Source organism: Ruditapes philippinarum, unplaced genomic scaffold (genome assembly GCF_026571515.1).
Source record: "Ruditapes philippinarum isolate M1 unplaced genomic scaffold, ASM2657151v2 ctg2772_1_1_1_1, whole genome shotgun sequence".
Classification (NCBI taxonomy): Eukaryota; Metazoa; Mollusca; class Bivalvia; order Venerida; family Veneridae; genus Ruditapes; species Ruditapes philippinarum.
Genome location: NW_026864662.1, coordinates 374112 through 397223, shown reverse-complemented (window position 1 = coordinate 397223; position 23112 = coordinate 374112). Strand labels below are relative to the sequence as shown.

Below are 23112 nucleotides of genomic sequence, written 5' to 3'. Positions count from 1 at the left end.
TTAAAGAGTACACAAACAAAATGTAAGATGTTTAAGGGGCCGTTGTTGGGCAACATCTACTAGGTACATACATATTTTGGTGTACACCGTGTGTAACGAGAGATGAAATAATGCAACAATAGAAAAGCTGATCTATGACACACACTCTATCAGCTATAATAGATCTACTTAAATATTGAAATTCTATTGAAGAGATAAGAAGAATCATGAATGTAGAATGGGAAAAAAAGTCCATTTTGATTCAAGAAAAATTCCAATTTGTCCTAAAATTTTTAATCATGAAGATACAGAAATTATTCATGTAATAATTTTTCGAAAAGAAAGCAACTGTTTTGACCATCTGAAATCAGCTAATTAAGACAGACAAACAGACCAATAAATGGCTTAAAGTTTGAATACCAGCAAATATATTAGTTTTAAGTATTTAGAAAATATTATTTTTTATCAATAACTTGTCAATAAATTTATCTTTTAAAAACAAATTTCCCAAATATAAAAATAAAAAATAACTTAAGACATTTTTCATTTCAATACCATATAATTCTGAAAATGTTCCCAAACCTTTTTTATCAAAAACTATCAACATTTTATGAAATTAAAGAAAAAATCAATATTACTCATGAAAGAAACGAAAATAAAAAGTTACATATCTCCCAAAAGTAAATAACTACATGAAATACATTACTATTGAGGTATTCTTTTCTGGAATTATTCTTGTAAAAAGAATAACATAATTAGTACATAATACAATGCAATTTTGTCATTTTTTTCACTGGTTAAGAAAAACCACTATATATTTTAAGAATTTCACCCCTAAATTTGGATAATGGACTTGCCGTTCTTTGAATTTGGAAGCGATGATTGTAATATTAAAGGGGTTTCAGTACGGAAAGTCTAAAAATTGGGCTACTATCAGTTAAAGATAGGTCAGATTGCATGTTATTGTTGCTTTAATCGTTCGGGTAAATAAAATTTGCATTACATGAAGAAAAAGGTTTCAATACCAATATATATATTTTTTATCTTTATACACAATTTCTAAACATTTAAAGAAAGTTAGATCAAAAAGAAATTTTGTCTGTTGTTTATTACAGGCAATGTAAATAGTATTTCATTTCTTATCATTTCATAAAAAAACAACAACAAAAAAACATGTGTACATAAATTAATGATAAATGATGATCTTCAATGAATGTATGTCGAGATTTCATGTGATGGCTGAAATAAGCTAAATGAAAATGGGCAGATACTATATTCACTCACTTTGGGGATGGCGAGATGAAATTTCATTCAATATGACATCATTAGTGCAGCATATGAGTGAGAACAATAGACGTGTAATGTGTATTGTAAATTGTATAGTATATCTATAGTACAAATCAAAAAAATAATTGACGACGCTTTATACACTTTGTATTATATCCTTGACCAGTAAAAGAAAGCAGGAGAAAAAAATATACCATAAAAAAAGACCCCAAATAAAGATACATTAATAACAACTTATTGTTGTTGCTTTTTTTCCAATGGAATAAAAAATCATGCTGAAAAAAAAAACAACAACATTTAAAAAAACTAGGCAGAGCACCTTACATAGTTGATGTACAATATATATATATATACTGACAATATGTAAATGCATAGAAAGCTATGATCTCAACAGTAACAATGGATGGCAAACAATGAAATTATTACATATGTGTGCAATATCAATGATAAATGGATGGGTAACTGATACAATAAAATCCATATTACATCCTCTAAGTTAAAAAGTGCACCACTATAATATCTAGCAGGTATTGCTAATGCAAATGTAATGGATTATGGAAACAAAAATCACTCAAATCTTACAAACTGTTATAAACAATAAGTCATAACATGCAAAAAACATGTTTGCTGTTAAAATATTGAAAACATAATATTCATGTTAAATCCACACATTATGAAACCAAATGGAATAAAAAAACAACAACACACAAGCATACTTTGCTACTCGTAACTTCTTCTAAGGGAAATAACTGTTAATGCACACAACACATTTGAAACACTGGCAATTTGAAAGAGGAAAACATCCCCTTGTACATTATCCATCAATTCCTCCTTATAAATCAAAAGGTAAAAATGTTGAAACACTTATTCAGAAACTTTCGGCAAACGCCATTTTCAAAAATCTAATAATAAAATTAAAATCAATGGAATCACAATGTAGGAGGAGGCTTCACATATGTTCTTTACTGATAAATCAAAATCAAAATTAATTAAAATTTACTATTCCTTATGAAATTTCCCCACGTCCTTTATCAATTAACCAATGCCCTGCTGAAACTGGAAGTGAGTAGTTTTTACCACCAGTGTAAAGCCAGGAATGCCTGCACATTTGTTCAGTCAAACCAGGCCCTATACTGTTTGTAGCTCAATTTTTGTATTTTGTTAATAAACAATCCCTTAAACTTGCAATGGACTGTTCCAAATTCAAAGCAGGGCAAATCTATAAAGAGAAATTAGCTAGTTAAGGGTAAAACTCATTCTCTTGTTTCTAAAGAAAGCTTTAGTCCATTTTTTTTCCCTTAAAAAAAAAGTGGAGATGCAAAATTAAAACATAATGTTTTTTTCAAAATCACAACATTTAAGTTAAAAATGTTGATTCTACCCAACATACAATTTACAAAAAATTATATCTAAAATTTTTATTAAATTTTTATAAATGCTACAAAAAATAGTCTTCAAAACAATATTTTGTTCTTAACAAGCAAAGCACTAGCCCTACACATAAAACAGCACCTAAATCACATAACAATATTGTCTTTTCAAAAAAAAAAAAGGAACCAGTCAAACACATAGCTTCTGATTAGCTGGTTCAAATTGCACATTTGAAATCGACCAATGAATAAACTGAACAACAAGACTGGTTTAATGTATCATAAATTTCTAAATAAATTAATTACAAATACCCCTTAATAAAAGCTAAATGTATCTTTTTACATTTGTCAAAATTAACTTCTTAATAAAAGCATGTATCTTAAACATCTTAGGACAAAGTACGACTGCAAAATTGAATAACCAGCACCCACAAAATCATACTGTGCAACCTAATTCTAAACGTCATAAATCTATTCCAGATAAAGGAACCAGAATCGAAATGCACCGAACAGTCTCAGAGAAAACATATTTAGAAAAAAAATGGATGCAATATTCAACATGAAAAAAGGCTATCAAAAATAAAACGTTGCATAAATAATGTTCAACATTAGAAAAAAACAAACCCTATTTATCCTTCACATACATAACACAATCATTTTTGTTAGCGACAATCTTAATAAAAAAAGAATTCAATATTATGTCAATGTTCAAAAATATAAAATGCATTTATTCCTTTTTTATAAATAAATAAACATGCCTCTCAAATACAAATACAAAAGACATGCAGAAGAAAGTAAATGTGTTAAAATGAAATGGTGTTTATTAAATCCCCCTAAAATACATACAAAATTTACAATAATTAACAAAATAATGGAAGCTGCCTTGTGAATTATAGTATTTTACAACTGCTGAAGACTCAAGAAACCTATTACATGTACTTAGATATAGAGTGCCTACCAAATCTTGTCAGAAAATAAGGTAATAGCAATTTTAAAATCATTAACACTTTCACAATAATAAGTGCAGTCTACAGACCACATTTCTTTTTCTTTTGCACCCTTAAATACATTTCTTGTTCGAAAAAAATGTGCTGAATCACTGTGCTGCATAAATAATTGAAATATTTAGAGTTAAAACATTGCTTATATAGCGTTTTCTGCAATATTTGCACCAAAATCGTTCCTTTTTACAATAAAATCATTTAAAATTGTTTTTTATATATAATCATTTTTGTTTTTTTAATACAATATCATTTTTGTTTTTTGTTATAAAATCATTTTTTTGTTTTAAAGATTATGTGAATCCAGAGCTCCAGATAATTTTTTTGGCTAAGGGGTTTTTACCCCTCAAAATTTAGAGTGAGGGGTAAAATGCAAATTCTGAAAAACTTAAGGGGTAAAATCTGTCAAAAAAGCATTTTGCATTTTTTTATAAACAAATTAAACTTATTGTTGTGTTTGTTTGTTTATTTTCTTTTTTTAGAAAAACCTTTACAAATATAATACTGATTTAATGTGAAACAATACAAAACATGCCATGTAAAGTCAGACTTCCAGAGTATACTGGAACTCAAGTTTAGGATACACAGCAAAATTAACAGGGCTTCCATTTTCAAAATTTGGAAGTCAAAGACTTCAAAATCTCTGATATTGGAAGTCACATAATATAGGTAAAGAAGGAAAGTATTGATTTTTGGAAGTCACAGGCCAATTCAAGGAGTAAAAGACTCCCAAACTTCCACTAGTGGAAGCCCTCAAGTTATTTTATTTTCTAGGAGTCAATATTTTCTTTCTTTATTTTTGTTGGCATGTACCTTATCATGTACTCCAGTTTGAACAATTAAAGTTGACATTAGAATTAAAGAAACATAAACAAGATTTTTTTATCTTTCCTTAAAAAAATTATTGATCTGAGAGAAAATTGTCCGTAACTGTAGACTGGGTACGAAAATATTGAGTACAAAACTGCAGGTGAATAACATGTTATTTTGTTCCAACAACTAAAGTTAAAGAAATTAAAATATATCTTTGTTTATATTGAGGCATAAGTATGTCAATAGATGCCTAAACAATCTTTATACTGTGTTAACTCCTACGATGATTATATGGCACAAATTTCATCAATAATTTCACAGGTTGATAGATCTACGGGAGTTACCTCCCTTCTGTATTTCCTGCTACTTTCGTTTTTAACATGCGTTGTTGACAACAGAATTTTTAGTTTTCAATGCAATTAAATGGAAATATATTGTATTTTATGGTCAAAACATTTTCTTTCTACATATCAAATGTTTACATTTCTATTCTTTTACGCATAAATTTTGACATACGAGCGTATTTTCATTTTGTTGTGCGTAACTGTGACGCACGAATTTTGAAAGTGATGCGTATTTTAGATTTTCTATGCGTATTTTACGCTTATACGCACGCTATCTGGAGCTCTGTGAATCTTCACTCTAAACTTTATATATATATGTCTTCTTACTGGTATATACAGAACTATTTTACTAACATGAGTCATCACTACTAGTACATAAAAACCAAGCATATCTCCACTGTTTTCAAACAATTTCCAACAGGTCAGCTGTGTTAACCATATAAAATACAACACAGTCAATAATTTAAAATGCCATAACAGAGTTATCATAATTAGATATTAAGTTTATTTTTTTCTAGAAAAAGTTTTAAAAGTTAAAAATCGCCGTCAAATTACATAATCAATTAGAATAGATCCATCCTACCACTAAATGAAATTACAGGTCATGCAAAGAAGAAAAATTAAACTATCCAAAACCGATATGTAAATAGATTTTAAGTTTTAATAAATTGTCAAAAGTCAATTCTTGAATAATGCACTGTTTGTTTATCAAAATAAATAAGAAACTAGCAGCGTGCTCATAGGATAAGGATGCTCCCACATGTCACTGTTTTATCTATGGAAGGGCAGCAGGATGGATAAAAGCTTATATCTGGCTATATGCCACACACCCCCACTACCCAAAGCAACTTACTCTGAATTTATATTCAATAACTTGAACTTTGATAAAGCTTATAAACTGACTATTTGTATGGACATCACCTGCTTTTAACTAAGTTCAGTTTGTTTTTAAACGGATTTCAAAAATTTAAAATTGTTAAAACTCAGCAGCTAAGAAGACTTTGCTCTACAGTGATGACATATGCTTGCCGTTATGCCATTTTTGTCGCCATTACTTTGAAAGAAACTGTTTTAAAAGAGGCCAACTCTTCAAATATTTGTTCAATGCTATATCAACACGGTGAAAACAATTTTAACTAACTATCTATCTATATATATCTAAATGTATATTAAAGATAAATGACTAGGTGCCGACAATGTTGTACTAGTGCTTCTGTATGCGGGTATAAAATATAACTACAGTTTGTTAACAATATTCATTAACATTTCCTAGAAAAAAAAGTAAACAACCAATGCTGGCAAGAAAGTCAATCTTATGTTGTTAAATTATATATTCAAATACATCAGTGAAATATAATCTATATATCACTCACAGTTCCAACTATATCACTTCAAATGCATATTCAACAACGTATTGACAACATATTCCTAATAAAAAAAAAAAATTATTTTGAACAATTTATGACACAGAAATCTTATTTCATCTACATTATGTATCAATACATAAAATTGAAACAAAGAACTCTTGTATCGTAGAAAAAAAAAAGTGCGTATTAATACGATAACAAAGTAACACCTAAGCCAAATCAGGAGGTAAATTTTCAAGCAGAAAATGTTAATGAATACTGGTCTATTTGCAATACATTCAAAACGAGCCACTGCTCGTCTAAAATTGATATGTTTATAAAATATAACAGTTAATCTACATTGTATTAAACTACCAAATTACAATAAATATTTACATCTTAATAACCACAGACTGTTAATGAATATAATGGGCATCAACAATAATGAAGAGAGAAAAAAAACCATGGAAGCTTTTGTTCAATGGAACACTTTGTTTTCCTAAATGAAAAAGAAAACATGAATATTTACATTATCTTAGAGCAGTGTTCAAAAAATTCACTAAAAACAAAATTTATTGTTCATGAAAGAAAATGCTTTTGTTTATGAAACTCTATCATACAGGTATATGGTAACATTAACAAATGTATACATCAAAGAAACACATAAACAACAACAGATAAGCATGGCAGAAATCCAACAATAGGTATAATACAAGGTAGATAATTACCATGAAAATCAAGCAAATGTTGCATTCTACCTTTGGGTTTACACTATCACTTAAATGTTTACAGTAAAACCTTGAACTAATCTACACCTAAATGCTCAATTCTGGATGTTTCTTCTTGTTATGCTCTGCTAAACGTCTCTTAGGATGAATGGCCATAAAATAAATGTCACATATACCACAATGGGGCGGAGGTTCGTTCAGATGAACTTCCATGTGGTGCCTGAATGAAGCTTCCTCATCGCATGTCGAATCCCCGCATATACGACACTCAAACTTATGCTTCTCCCCTTTACCACTTATAGACAAATACTCCTTGACCCGCTTTATTTCGGGATTGGCAAGCTCCTCTTGTTGCTTTGTAGCATGAAGCTCTAGCTGAGAAGACAACAGTTCGCTAACTTTCGCTTTCCATTTAGATATTGCTGTCTCAGCTGACATTTTATTAACAGACGGCTGAGTCCGTAACTTTGCCTTTTCACTGTCACTATCACCACTTTTACTGTGATCATCATTATTATTCTGAGGCACAGATATTTCTTTTACTAATTCACAACCGTTATTACCCATGTCTTTGTTGTTCTCCATCGACACAGTATTTGAATTCAAAGATGTTTCATTCTTTATATTCTCTTCTTTACTTACTGAAACAGTATCCCCACTTATTCCTGAGACAGAAACATTGTCACTTTTAGATATTTTACCAATGTCATCTTTTGTACCATTCTTACCACTAACTTGTTCTTTAACAATTTGTTTCTGTTTTGCCTTTGCTATGTCATTTGTTTCAGTATCAATTTCTAAACTGTCACCTAGATTCAGATCTGTTGCCATTTCTATACTTTCATTTTGCGAAGCATTGCTTTTACTCTCACTTTTGCTTTCATCAAGTTTGCCATTTTGAGCAACAAAACTTTCAGTTGTCTCCATAGAACTATTTACTTTATCACTGCTTGTACTTTCAATTGAAGTATTTAGGGAAAGGTTTAAATTTTCAACTTCAGTTTTGTCAGAATTGTCATCTTCATCAGTCGAATGAATTTTGGTATGAATATACAAGTCTCTTTTCTTTTTAAATGATTCAGAGCAGTCCTTACATGAAAATGGTTTACTCTCTTTTTCTTTCTTTTTCATGTCTTTCTTATTAGCAACAGTCTTATTTTCCTTTTCTTTCTTTTTACCATCTTTCTTATGTACCTGAATATGTTGAGCATAATTCCATCTTTGAGAAAACTTTTTCTTACAAACTTCACAAAAGTATATACTTTTCTTCTCTATACTGTCTAGAATTTTAGTATCTGGACTCCTCTTAACACTTTTCTTTTTCTCCTCAATGTCTATTGGGGAAAGTTTAACTACAAGCCTTGAGCCTTTTATAGGTGTGCTTGCAGACAGTGGTATGTCTGGATTAGGTGCAGGGCTTTTCTCACGGTTTCTTAAAGATCTAACAGACTTATTCGGTTCAGAAAAGCTTTTCATGTTTTTCCTCAATTTTTTCAAACTATATTCCTTATGTTTATGTTTCACATGTGTCAGCATGTTACAAGCACGTGTAAAGGATTGATCACAAACAGGGCAACGAAATGGATTATCCCCTGTATGCATCCTTGCATGAGCCTTGTAACTACTTAATGAAAACTGAGCTATTCCACATTCTGGGCATTTCTCTGGGAATTCGTCATTTCTTTTAACCTTTTCAACCTCTTCAAAACTTAAGTTTTCAACTTCAGTTCGCTTTTTCTTAGGACTACTTGAGCTACTTTCACCATCTGTTTTCCGCTTAACAACAGGTTTAACTTTATTCGCTTTAGATTCAGATTTATTATCTATTGTGGATCTTAGAACTCTTCCAGCAGTTTGTTTAAGTTTCTTAATTTTTTGTTTCAACAGATCTTTTTTCACAACCACTTGTCTGGTTTTTGTACTTTTTGGTTTATAACTATCTTCTGAAACAGAATCATCTGATACATTATTATACCTAGGACTTCGCTTTTTCTTTTTTGAAGGTTTATAACCTTCAGATTCAGAGTCTTCATCTTCAACATCATCACTTTCTGTCACTTTTCCAGACTTTCGCTTACGTAGGTTTCTTTCAGGAACATAATCCTCATCTGATGTTTCATTTTTAGGCTTTTCTTCACTGTCACTTGTTTCTACACTTTCAGAGGCCTCTTCTTTCTTACTTTCACCCCTTTTTACTTTACTTGTATTTAGAGACTTTTCCTTAACCTCTTTCACTTTCTTAGGAGACGTAAACCATATTGGGGGCTTTCCAAACTGCTTGCATAGATCATTCAGTTCTTTAATTTCAGAAATATAGTCAGAACTAACTTCATGTATTCTTCCAGTTTTAGTATCAAACTTCAAACCCTCTCCATCTTCCTTCCAGTAAACCTTAGCATGTGGATCATGACACAGCTTAACATGGTTGTCAAGAACTTTGTCATTTGTAAACATTTCTTCACACTTCTTACAACTTACCACTTTTTTAGAATGTTCAGTTACATGATTCATATACGCTTTTCTAGAATTCATTTCAATTCCACACACAGGACATAATTTAGGATAGGGCAGTTCATTTACTCCATGAGAAATTGTCTCGTGTGACTTTTCATGAATAGCTAAAATGTTTTTCTTGGAAAAGGTTCGTTCACAAAACTGGCAAGCAAGAACTGGCTTTTCATGAGTCTTTAAATGTTCGACATATTTATCTTGCCTAAATTCAGAGGTACACAAAGGGCAATTCAGAATTTTAGTACTTCTCTTTCTCCTGTGTAAATCTTTCTCCTTTTGCTCAGTTGTATTTTCTGGTTTCACTGATTCTTCTGGAACAGCCTTTTCATGCTTCTCTATTTCTTCTGCAATAAGTTCAGATAAATGTAAAGCCAGTTTGTGCTCTATATAACGTTGTTTCTTCATAAAAGCATAGTGACAACTATTACAACTGTATGTCAAATGAGTTCTCATATGTTCTGATAATGTACTTCTCTGAACACACTTGTTGCATAAACGACAATAAACAATTTCACCAACAACATCATTAACACTTTTCTCCTTGTCATCTGTTTCTTCAGTTTCATCTTTAACCTCAGTCTCCTTAACAAAATCCTCTTCAAATATTCTTATATCAATACTTATTTCAGGTTCATCACTTTCTTCAATTAGTTTTTCTTCAAAGTCCCCAGTTTCTGGATTTAGCACAGTGATCATAGTTTCCTTCTTAATTTTTTCAGTATCGTTTTTCGCTGATACCCTTTTTGTTTCAGATACATCTTTTTTACTTTCATTCTTATTACCTTTCCCATCTTTTAAACATGTTTCAGTTTTGATCATTTCCTCAACTTTAATTTTATTGTCTAATTTACTAGTATCTTTATCTTGTGCCTTCTCGATCTTTACAGCTGCAGCTGTAGTGTTTTCAAGTTCACTATGCTGCTGCAAATGGTATATGTATGTACCCCTACTATCTAGACATACCTGGCAAAGCTCACAAATGATCTGAGGCTCTTCACTAGACATATTATGAGTCTTTAAGTGCTTGTCATAATTTTGTTTCTTAGTGTAACTCTTTCTGCATTCTTTACACGAGAACATCTTTGCTCCTTTCTTTTTCTCAACACTTTGCTGCTGTTCTGCCTGTATATCTTTGAGCTTTTTGTAAACGACTGGAGTGTCAGGAGAAGGTGGCGGTTCAACAATATCTTCAATATAATGACTTTCATCATACACATAATTCTTGTACTTTTTACCACCATGAATAGACCTCATGTGCTTCTCGAGAGATTTTATGCTGGAGTAGGACCACTGACAAATGTCACATGAATACTGTGAATGTACTCGCTTTATATGGGTCACAAATGTCTCTTTAGGTATGTTAGTATAGCATATCTGACAGCACATCTGAGCAGGATGTTTGGAATTTATAAGCTCATGATCTCTATGGTATTTCATATGATATATGTAATAACCTTTCTCTTTTGTTTGATACGCGTAGTCGCATACCTCGCAATATACCCGTGTTGGATCTTTGACATGGGTCTCAACGTGCGCTATCAGATCTGACTTATTAGCAAAAGATTTTTCACATTTGGAACAACTGAATTTCAACTTAACTTCAGTTAAATTTAACTTGGAATCGTCCTGACTTTTGGTTATAGTCTTGACTTCTTCAACATTTTTAACACTCTCTTCTGGTGAAACAGTATCAGTTTTAACTTTTTTCTCTTTCACAAGTTTCTGCTTTTCCAGGTACCTGAGTTGTTTTTGTTTCTCTTTCAAGTTTTTCATGACTTCCTTTTTCTTTTCCTTCAAGTCTTTGATAACTTCTTTTCTACTCTTGTTAACCTTCCCTACAATCCCTGAGGCGTCGCTTTTTATTTCTGGATCTACGACAGGTTCATTCACTTTTTTACTTTCAACATTAAACAAACTTTTCTTCATTGGAGATTCACGCTCATCTTCTGATTTCGTATTCTGTAATTCTTTCCTATGCTGACTCATTAAATGTTCAACACATTCAGTTTTTTGCAAGAACACTTGATCACATTTATCACATGTGTGAACATCATGTGTTTTCAAATGAGCCACAAGTTTCACTTTCTCAATTTCTTCATCACAAATTTGACAGTCAATATATTTTTCCACTTCCACACCATCGAAAGTGGTATCGATGGTTCCACCAGTAAGCGGCACAGCCTTTTTGGTTCCTGCCTGGTGTTCCCTATGCTGATGAATACGGAAAGAATCCTGCTCTGTGTGCCGATTTTGTATGTGATGAAGATATTTACCTTTTTGTTCAAAGTTTTTGTCACAAATCTCACAGTAATATAGATGAATGTCGCGGGAATGGAGTGCCTCATGCCTGGCACATTTCGACTTTTTCTTAAAAACTTTTCCGCACACCTTACATTCATATTGCTGTGGGGATGTATGTACCTTCATATGATCAACCAACAACGCCTGTATCATGAATGCTTTACCACACACAGTACAGTTAAAAGATACACTATCCTTCGACTTTGTAGGCTGGGGTATCTCCTTCACTTTCTCTGGAACTGGGTGCTTAGGCTTTACAGGCATGGTCTCCTTGGGCTTCATATGAGGACCTTGCGGAAGCACTGGACTAACCTGTTTCGCTGCCAAATGAGCTCGCAAGACATCAGCGCCTGGTGACGATGAAACTGGTCCAGCAGAGGGTAAAGGTCCTGCAGTACTGACTGAAAAATTCTGCTGCTGTGTGGTGATAGGAGATCGGTTTTGGGATACCATTCCCTGTGCGTGAATCTTCATGTGCTCTGACATATCGGCCATGTTAGAGAATGGTGCCTGGCAGATATAGCACATGATTTCCTGTGTCTGTTGTGTTGGCTGTTTAGGGGCCAGGTTGACAGTTGGTACTGGCTCAGTGCTCAACTTGTAGTCATGCTGACTTGGCAAGGCATGTGAAGGCACTGGAGCATAAACCTGAAATCAACAGAAAAGTCAATAATTTAAAGTCATAATAAGGTACAAACAGATAAATAAGTTTTGGAAAACAAAAATATAAATCAGAAGGAATTCATATTATCTTCAAAAATATTTTTAGTAATATGTATTGAAAAAATTAAATGGAACAATAGGAAATCAAACAGTTACTATTTAAATCATGCTTTTTTTTCAATTTACAGAGTTTACATGACATATCTGCACATATATGCCAAGTCATTCTAAAATCCATTCAGGAATAATAGATTTGTTGACAGAACATGACCATCAATGCACTTTAATGAAAAAATCCTTTCAAGTGTGGCCTTGACCTTTGACTTACAAACCTGGATCTTGCATATTGTCTCAATGTCCTATACATTTCAGCACAATTCCATTCACGAAAGACAAAAATATGGTATGGACAAAAAGCAGACAGGGGCAGACATTTCAAAAACTATTATATGCCACCCTTTGAGGGCATAAAAATATTGCAAACATATAAAAACTACAAGGTCAAGATTGGCAAACTGATTAATAATTTGATCAACATTTGTTTAAAACTTAAGAAATTTTTTCCATCTCTGCAAGATAGTTATTTATAAATAGAGGATAGATATGAAATGAGTGTAGATTCAATACTGAATCTATTTAATGAGATGAATAAAATTGTCTCATGCGAGCCTTTGGCGAGCACAATATTTCTTTATTCAACGAGGACAATAAATTTAGTAATGAATCTACTTTATTTATCTCATACATAAAATAAAGACTGTTTAAAGTGAAAAAGTATAATTTTTTACTGAAACCCCTATAGTGCAATGCTAATATTTATCATCTCATTACGCTATGTTTGTATAACTTACGATGTCACATCAAAATATATGCACAGCTGTGCAATACCATTTTTAGGGAGCCGCAAAAGCAGCTCAGGTTTGTGATAATGTGATATATCAAGGACATATTGAGCTGTCAGTTATAAAAACACTTAAAATTTAAATACAAAAACAGTAAATCGAAGTACATGTTTACATTTGGTCATAGATAAAAATAACTAGAAAATCTTTACTATACCTGAGCTTGTGGCTGACTACCCTTATAAACCTGGCTGTAAGTGAGATGAGGTGAAGCATGCCCGCTAGGATATGCCGGCAACTGCTCTGTCGAGTTTGGGACTACTTTCTGCTGGCTAGGATTTGACAGCTGCTGATCGGTACGTGGAATGCTATGTTGATAGTGGGAATGGTTAGTTGTGGATACAGTTGCTACTGAAGGACCATAGTGCAATGTCTGTTTCGGCACGGTGTCTCTATGGTCAGTGTTGGATTTTTCATTACTGTTAGGCTGATTATAATAATTTACTGGCAACGGTGCAGAAGTCAGTTTATCTACACCATACAGATTCTGAGGTTGGCTAGACAGGGTCTGTTGGTAATACGTCCCTTGCTGAGGGCCAAGCAGCTTGCTAAGTCCATACTGGTTGCCGGTGTAGTTGTCGCCTACCTCCGGTGCCGAAGTTGGATGGTAAATTGATTTAGGGATGCCATAGTAGGGATCAGGCTTTTGAATTGGATGTTGCCTACTATCCAGTCCCAAAATCTCTTCTGGCCGTCCCATTGGAAGTGCACTAAAAGGGGGTATTGACATAGGTTTATTTGAGAGATCTGGGGTGTACAAACTCCGTGTTAAACTGTCCAGGAATGAGGAAGAGCTATAAGCAAGACTGTCAACAGGAAGATGTCTACTGTCAGATGACACCTGTAAATAAAATAAAACTCAAGTTATAATCATATTATTTAAAACTGAAAACATGAGAGCAAAAGCTAACTTTCCTTGAAAATCAACTTTTTATTACTACTGTAGACTATAATGGTTAATGTTTTTCACATTTGCAATAAAAGACATATTTAAGTTTATAGGAAATCTTTATGCACCACAAAGGCAACTTATTCATACAATTATGAAGTGTACAAATAACAACCTTCTTTATCTTATTGAGTTTGCTCTGGGAACTTTTCTCCCTCATCAAATAACAGACAAGAATTTGAATTTGGAGGTTAACAATAGCATTTGTTATTAACTGACCAATAACAAGACAAATATTACTGCATTTATTGTAATATTTTTAAATATAACAAGATTGCATTTGAGAAAAATGCTATGCCACTGCATTAATACAACACTAAGCCTTGTACCTTCAGACAATAAGATTTTTTGACTATATGTATATATTGAAAATCAATGACCCCCGGGGCAAAGGCAATTTTGACCCCAGGGCTATAATTTGAACAATCTTGCTAGAGGTTCACTACATAATGTTTCATGCAAAATATCTAACCTCTAGCATTTGTCAATTGCTAGAAGAATTTTTTTTAAAGTTTTTACTACATGTATAAGTGTTTACAATATACATATAAGGAAAACCAATGGCCCATTTTGACCCCAGGGCTATAATCCTGCTAAGTTTTGTTGAAATTGGACAAGTGGTTTTTCACAAGAAGATTTTTTATGTTCACTATATAATCTATAGAACACACACACACACAAACACACAGGTTAATCGCTATATGCCACCGCATCGCAGATGCTGCGGTGGCATAAAAAGTTCACTCTGTAAATCCCCACTTGCCACATGAAAATAAAGTATCTTTTCAAGTTTAAAAATTGAGATTCCAGTTTTACTGCAAGTATAAAGAATGGTTTTAGTCCTGCACAATAATGATTCTTCATAATTATACTGACACTAGTCTTGGTATGTCCAAATATTATTACCATTTTTTTTTGCATTGCTCCATTTCCAAATATTGATAATGTATTTTAATGATACATCTTAAAACTGTAGACTGGAGTTTTTTGATAGCTGGATACTTAACTCTCGAGCATCTGGCTATCAAAAATATTAAATAAGAGCTGTCTGTAAGAGTTTCTTCCAATTCAAAATTTGAACTTTCTTACTTTTTTCTGTGTTTAAGAAATCTGGAAATGGTAAGCTGAAAAAAAGGTACATAAATAAATGTGCATATACATGTACTAATATTTTCGGTTACTTAAACTTTTGCATCACTTCTCATCTTGGTAAAGATCTGATTCAAGTTGAAGGCAGGCTGTAACAGCTAAACATGAATTTCATTGTAATTCCTGCCCATTTGAAATACAGGGCATCTGTGGTCAAGTGGTTAAGGATGTTCAACTTCTAACCTCTTGTCCCTCACTGCCAGGGGCTTTGGATTCTTTCATGTGTTGAAGCTATCCAGCTAACTTAAGGAACTACTCCGGTTCCTGTTTGTGCCTGAAAAAAGGCCTAGAGGGGCACATAATGTTTTCCTCCACCAGTGAAGCTGGGAAGTCACTATATAGCTTTAAATGTTGGTGCAAGATACAACCCAACCCCTATTACATGTATATACTCTTGTAGATGATTATACTGAATCCTTGGAAAAATGAGATCATGAATATTTTTCAACACTGAAACTTCCAATGTTTCAGCTGCTTAAATGCATTTCTCACATAATAAAAATTAATGATAAATATCTATGTCCCTTCTCACCTGACTTTGAGATGGTCGTGAATCTATGGGTAACATTCTTACATCTGTTGACATGGGAACACTTGCCATAGAAATAGAGGGACTCTGAATGTTGATTGGTGTTGATCTTGACCCGAGATTCATGTTCTGTACATCTATATCACTTCTGTAAATCAAACACACATATTAATCCTTATTGATTGATAACATTAGTTTTATTCACATGGATTTGATTCACAATCAAGATAAGTTTTGCTTTTCTACAATCTTACATATATATAAGTACATCAGTACAAATCACACCGCAAAAGTTAAACACAAGTTTTTAATATGAATGATAATGTAAAAATTGAAAATATCAATATCACTGAAGACAGAAATTACCCCTTGCATATTGCCTAGAATATATAGAAAACATAGTTATATAAGCAATAACTATTGCTTTTGATGAAAGCGTCATCAAACAATCCATCCATAGAAACATTGTTCACAAATTTAGAGCGAGATTAATGACATGACTGTGCGCAAAATGTTTTAACCTTTTAACAATTCACTTATTTACAGCTTATAATTAACATGAATAAGAGAATGAAGATACGAATCTTCTTTCAAATAATTACCTGTACATTTGTTGTGAAGATTTATCAGGCAGTGAAGCCGGGCTTGAAACCATAAGATTTCTTGGATCTTGTTGAGCAGCAGGACTGGCAGGAACCATGTTCCTTGGATCAACTGGGCTAGCTGCTACCATATTTCTTGGATCAACTGGGCTTGCTGGTACCATGTTCCTTGGATCTACAGGACTTGCTGGAACAAGGTTTCTAGGATCCACAGGACTTGCCGGAACCATGTTTCTTGGATCTACTGGGCTAGCTGGAACCATATTTCTCGGGTCTACAGGGCTGGCAGGAACCAAGTTTCTAGGATCTGCAGGACTTGAAGGTACCATGTTCCTTGTATCTGCTGGGCTAGAAGGGATCAGATTCCTTGGGTCAGCTGGACTTGATGGAACCATATTGCGAGGGTCACCTGGGCTTGTGGCGACCATATTCCTTGGGTCAGCTGGGCTTGTTACTGCCATATTCCTATGATCAGCAGGACTTGAAGGCACATAATTTCGCAAGTCTTGCTGACTTGTTGGAATCAGTCCTCTGGAATCTGGTTGAGACCTGATATCATTTTCAGGAATTGAACTACGGAATGGTTGAATCAACTTATCGAAACTGTCCAAAGTCCCGGGCGTAGAACCAGTCGAGTTATATGCTGGAACCACATGATTATCAAAAGGTGGTCTTAAACCAGCCGATTGCAGAGAACCAGGTATGGTAACCTGGTCAAAGTGCATACGTTCATGGAAAGCATAGTCACTGTAGTAAAGGAACTGTTTGAAACACAGACGACATGTGTAAATATTTTGCTCTGATAGACGAGTCCCATCCATCACATTTGAATAATTGTTAGCCATTGTTAAAAACTTAACAAACAAATTTAATTCTGAAGCGAATGTCAAATTTCTCAACCCATTTTCTACATGTATCTACCCCATTGTTAATTTGCTGCTACTGTAGATGTAGAATTTCCATCTCTTTAAGGCAATCTCTTTTGTAAACAGCCTGAAATGAAAGAAGAAAATAACAGACGAAGATGAGGATTCAGGATAAATGAGAAAATATGTTAATGTTACAATAAGAAAAACCTTGAAGCAAACACTTAAGAAAAGTACAGGTATGTTACATTAAACTGGTAAACATCTTGAATTCTGTATGATTATAATAAATTAGAAACTGAGCATTTTTACAATTATAATTATAACACAATAATGATGATCAAAATATCACATTTTCACAAATATGAACATTTTTCAATTAATTTCACATGATGTACGGCCATTCAGAATTCATGACAACTAATTTTCTGTGTATTGTATGTTGTCTGGAGTGCTTTTAGAATTGTCTAGTATGTCAAACTAAAAAATTTTATGATTTGTAGAGTTCCTTACGAAAGTGAAGGCACTAGTAGTAGTACTGATTAAATGCTTGACAGACTGCCTAGGAACTGTGGTGGCTAAACTGTGCTCTTGTAAATTTTTATAGTGGATTATTGTCATGCCATGGAAGGTTATAATAATCACGTACAAAAGTATTACATCCATGAAACATTGTCAATAAAAACAGTCAGTGTAGGCTGTCAGAACCACATTATGAAAAGCGTTATTTTTTGCAATATTTTTGGAGTGCTTTAGGTTGCATAATCTTATAGTAACATGTGACATTTCTTTTCTAAACATCACAGAATTATTACACTGCTTACCAAAGTTTTCTTGAAATCTTGACATTAAATCAACATGAAAAAAATTAAATTGATTATGTGAAAACATTAGACAATGTCATTCAAGTAGTTCTGGATCACTCAAAACATATATTTCCATACACACAAAGGCTAATTTTTTAAACTTAATATCAACTGATTCTTTTGTCTTTAGATGGAAACATTAGGAATACATCATTCTGTTTTTATTGAAGAATAAAAAAGAAATTAAATGATGTGATTCTAATTGCCTAAGTTTCGGATTGCCTACACATACCATCTAGCCAAGTTTAATTTAAATCAATCTAAATCTAACTCTTGCAGATCTAAACCAGCGCTTGTTAACCACTAAAATGACTAATTGATAAATTGAGTTTCATTTCAACGCAAACTTAATTTCTACATAATATACAGTACAGTATTTAATAGAAACTTCTTCATGAATAATACATTTTATATAAGTTTGCTGTTTTAGTGTTTATTATTTAATTTATTGCTTTTTGTTATTCACTGTAAAAATGCCATACAGCTAGCCTACAGATCTACAGAATTTTGGCTAGCATCACTTGATACACAAGTTTGCATATTCATAACTCCTTTTTGTTATTTACAGTAAATATGGCATGCCTATAAAGAATTTTGGCGATTAATACGGGGAAGTCAAATGCCGTGACCGTAAAGCGGGCCCAGGCTTTGGCTTGCCCAGCTATAGTCTACACGTGTCTATTAAAAACAAGATTGCATTTGAGAAAAATGCTATGCCACCGCATGGTTCAAATTTCATAGCTGTACACCAAAGGACAAGAAAGTAGGTCACATCATCAAAATCTAGGTCACCTGATATCAAAGTTCAATTTTACAACTAAAACTGTGTACATGGTCAAAATGTCATTGCTGTACATCAAAGGACAAGAAAGTAGGTCACTGTCCCCTTGGGCAAGGCATAATTTTGACCCAAGGGTTTAATTCAAAACAATTTTGATACAGGTCCACCAAACAACATTTCAAGTCAAATATCTAAGCTATAGCTTTCTCCCATTCGGAAAACATTTGTTTTATTTTCTGTTTTTACTATGTGTACATAATGAGAATCACTGCCCCTGGGCAGGGCCAATTTTGACACCAGGGGAAAATTTTGAACAACTTTGGTAGAGGACCTATAAATGATATTATATATCAAACATCAAAGCTCTATGCCTTGTACCTTCAGACAAAAATATTTTTTATTTTTTCACTATATGTACATAATGAAAATCAATGACCCCCGGGGCGGAACCAATTTTGACCCCAGGGCTATAATTTGAACAATCTTGCCAGAGGTTCACTACACAATGTTTCATGCAAAATATCTTAACTCTAGCCTTTGTAAATTTAGAGAAGATGATTTCTTAAGTTTGTACTATATACATATAAGGAAAACCTATGGCCACCAGGGGGCGGGGCTAATTTTGACACAAGATGCAAAATTTGAATAACTTTTGTAGAGTACCTTCAGATGATATAATTTAACAAATATTAAAGCTCTAAGCCTTGTACCATCAGACAATAAGATAAGATTTATTTATTTTTTACTATATGTATATATTGAAATCAATGACCCCAAGGGCAGGGGAAAAATTTTGACCCCAGGGCTATAATTTGAACAATCTTGCTAGAGGTTTACTACACAATGTTTCATGCAAAATATCTAACCTCTAGCATTTGTTAATTGCTAGAAGAATTTTTTTTGAAGTTTTTACTATAAGTTTTTACTATATACATATAAGGAAAACCAATGACCCCCGGGGCGGGGCCGATTTTGACCCCAGGGCTATAATTTGAACAATCTGGGTAGAGGTCTACCAGACAATGCCTCACACAAAATATATAAGCTCTAGGCCTTTTGGGTCTTTACAAGAAGGTGTTTTAAGTTTTTACTATATGTACATATAGTGAAAATCAATGACCCCGGGGCGGGGCCGATTTTGACCCAAGGGCTATAATTTGAACAATCTTGGTAAGGGTCTACCAGAAGATGCCTTATGCAAAATATCTAAGCTCTAGGCCTTTTGGGTTTTTACAAGAAGGTATTTTAAGTTTTTACTATATGTACATAGTGAAAATCAATGACCCTCTGGGCGGGGCCAATTTTGACCCATCGGCTATAATTTGAACAATCTTGTTAGAGGTCTACCAGACAATGCCTTATGTAAAATATCTAAGCTCTAGGCCTTTTGGGTCTTTACATGAAGATTTTTTAAATTTATTCTTATAATTCCTTTTGGTTGCCATGGCAACCAGATTTCTGCATGGAATGAAATTCTTTGAACAACTTTGGAAGCCCTTCACCCAAGGAACAATCCTGCCAAGTTTGGTTGAAATTGGACTAGTGGTTTTTCACAAGAAGATTTTTTAAGTTCACTATATAATCTATATAACACACACACAAACACACACACAAACACACACACACACAGGTGAATCGCTATATGCCACCGCATCGCAGATGCTGCGGTGGCATAATAAAAATCAAATAAGAATATATTGAATTCTAATTTCTATACAGTATACAGTACTGGCATGCGAGCAGTTCCCGTACAAAAATCGTAGTTACTTAAACATTATTTTTTATTACGCGCACTCACCAAAATTTGAATGTTACACATCAATATTCGGCTCGGCACACAAATCATGGAAATTCCATCATGTTCTAAACATAGAATAACCCTTAGTTATGAGGCCTCATATGGGGTACAGAAATTATCCATTATTTTGTATGAAGAGAAGTAGTTCCCGTACATAGAATTTAACCCATTATAATTATACAATTTTATTATATCGGACCTATTTTTCATTTATAATTGTTGAACAGACCATTTTCTAAGAGATAAATTGATGTAATTCAGGAAATAGAAAGTAGACTAAACGCGTGTATCTATTACCCAGTACCGTTACCCCCAACGCATTCACATGCGATGGCATGCTTGTATGCATTATATTTTACGCATCAAAGCCATAAAATTATTTTATATTGTAATATTGGACAAAATTCTGTAATTAAACAAGTTTTCATCACATTGCCTTCTTATCTGTAAACAGGTGGTATTAGCGGAAAACCCTTTAACATGCCTCACGTGTAAGTATGTTTGCGCATGCGCGCAAGGACGGAATCCCCCAGATAAAACAAGGTCACGTTTTGACAACGCACAGGTGAAAGTGATTTAAAATGAGACTTTTTACACATACTGTCGAACTGACACTTAGATTTTGTCTCGTTTATGTATCTGCTTGATTTGAAATGAATTTTTGAAGAATGCATGTAAAAATCAAGCGTTTAATTGAAAAATACGGGTACTGCTTCTGTACGGGAACTGCTCGCATGCCAGTACCCATCAATGAAATTTTCAGTGTCAGTTCTAGTAAGGCGCCGCCAATTACAATTTTACTCAATTATAATAAACAAATTTATTAACGACAGATTGTTTGTTTGTTTCATTTTACGCCTTTTCCCAACAGTATTTCAGTAATAAACGACAGATTGAAAACACAATACAACGTATGGTGACATGAAGTATTAGTAACCTTTCACCGAGAAATATTGATTTTAGAGTGGGTGGATCAACGCTCGGCGTAAAAATACTATATTTGATATGGCAAATTCAAATCAACGTCAACAAACCTCAATGTTATATGTCCATTTTCAAGACCGATGATATTGTTTTAAATAGCCATTGTGTAAAATTCGCTAATCACATACTGATGTGCATGGCTGGAGCTATAGATAGTCCGGATAAACAAGAGTGGTTTGCGTGAAATTGTACCATAGCTCGGCGTACAATACTATATGATGCAGGATTGTTTTTCGATTAAAATCTCTTTTTTATCTTATGAAGAAAACATATTGAATAAATTGTAACAACCAAATTAGGTTCATACATTTACAAGTACCAAACTTTTAGTTTAAATTTTACAGCCCCAGAACTCTAATGTTAAAAGATTTAAATAATTTATATGTTGGGGATTACATACGGTTGTTCGTCTGCTATTAGCATTGACACGTGACTTTACCAGCAGTGAACCACACCAGGATAAAATGGTGAAAGATGTAAATAAAAGCACCAGTGACCTAAATCGGAGATAACTCGAGACATTTTCAGATATTCTAAAAAAAATATTTTTTACGCCGAGCATTGGTATGCGCCGAGCATTGGTTCAACCACTCTAATATTGTCTATCTTTTAACATGTTTTTAGTGAATTTCAACTTATTCAAGAAATATTTTCAATAGAAGATTGATTCAAAATGAAATCATCAAAGATACAAGACAAATAAAATCTTTATACCCAGCATATTTTGTTCGATTAATAAATCACTCAAACGTGCAACGCGTGGGATCTATCCGATAGCTAGATCCGTCCGGGTACGCTAACTAGCGAACTCCCTTTGTTTGCGCCAATAAACAAATTAAAATTTTGCAACTTGAGAAAGATTAAAGAATCTGTATAATCTTCTATTACATTACCTAGAACATAATGCAATATATGCTTGTGCTATTTGTTACCAAATCGTTTCAATATTGCAAAATTTAAGGAAAATACCTTAAATATTTCGCCAGCAATTAATTTACAAATGGCGGAGATTACAATTCAAGGGGCATAATTTAAAGGGACGTAAATCTTGACTGAAGCGTGCTGACCGCATGCACGTCCACGCCAATACGCTTGGCCCGTGACTGATTTTTCAATAAAGTTATCTACAATTACAAGGCATTCATCATAGATATTTTAAAAACCAATCGATAGATAAAATTGGCCTTCACATGTTACCGTTTGGTGATAAATGCTATATAAATTAGGCTTTTATGATGAACACCACTAATTGTAGGTAAGGCCGTTTAGGATAAAATCACCAAAATACCTTATATTGTGACCGCATCAATAACTATTTAATTTGTATTTTTAGTTACTTCAAC

At 33.2% G+C, this 23112-nt stretch overlaps 1 protein-coding gene across 2 annotated transcripts; it reads right to left on the bottom strand.

Moving 5' to 3' along the window:
- Nucleotides 1-5667: 5667 nt before the first annotated feature.
- Nucleotides 5668-22786, bottom strand: LOC132726424 (uncharacterized). 2 transcript variants are annotated; one of them, XM_060711738.1, is made up of 5 exons: nucleotides 22739-22786; nucleotides 16475-17467; nucleotides 15876-16020; nucleotides 13403-14086; nucleotides 5668-12328 (listed from the first exon to the last, which is right to left on the bottom strand). In XM_060711738.1, the coding sequence occupies exons 2-5, from the start codon at nucleotides 17317-17319 to the stop codon at nucleotides 6956-6958; spliced, it is 7047 nt and encodes a 2348-aa protein (XP_060567721.1). In that variant the 5' UTR covers nucleotides 17320-17467; nucleotides 22739-22786; the 3' UTR covers nucleotides 5668-6955. The 2 variants fall into 2 exon arrangements, with proteins under 2 accessions (XP_060567721.1, XP_060567720.1); XM_060711737.1 differs by having other exon boundaries at nucleotides 22663-22780.
- Nucleotides 22787-23112: the final 326 nt, after the last annotated feature.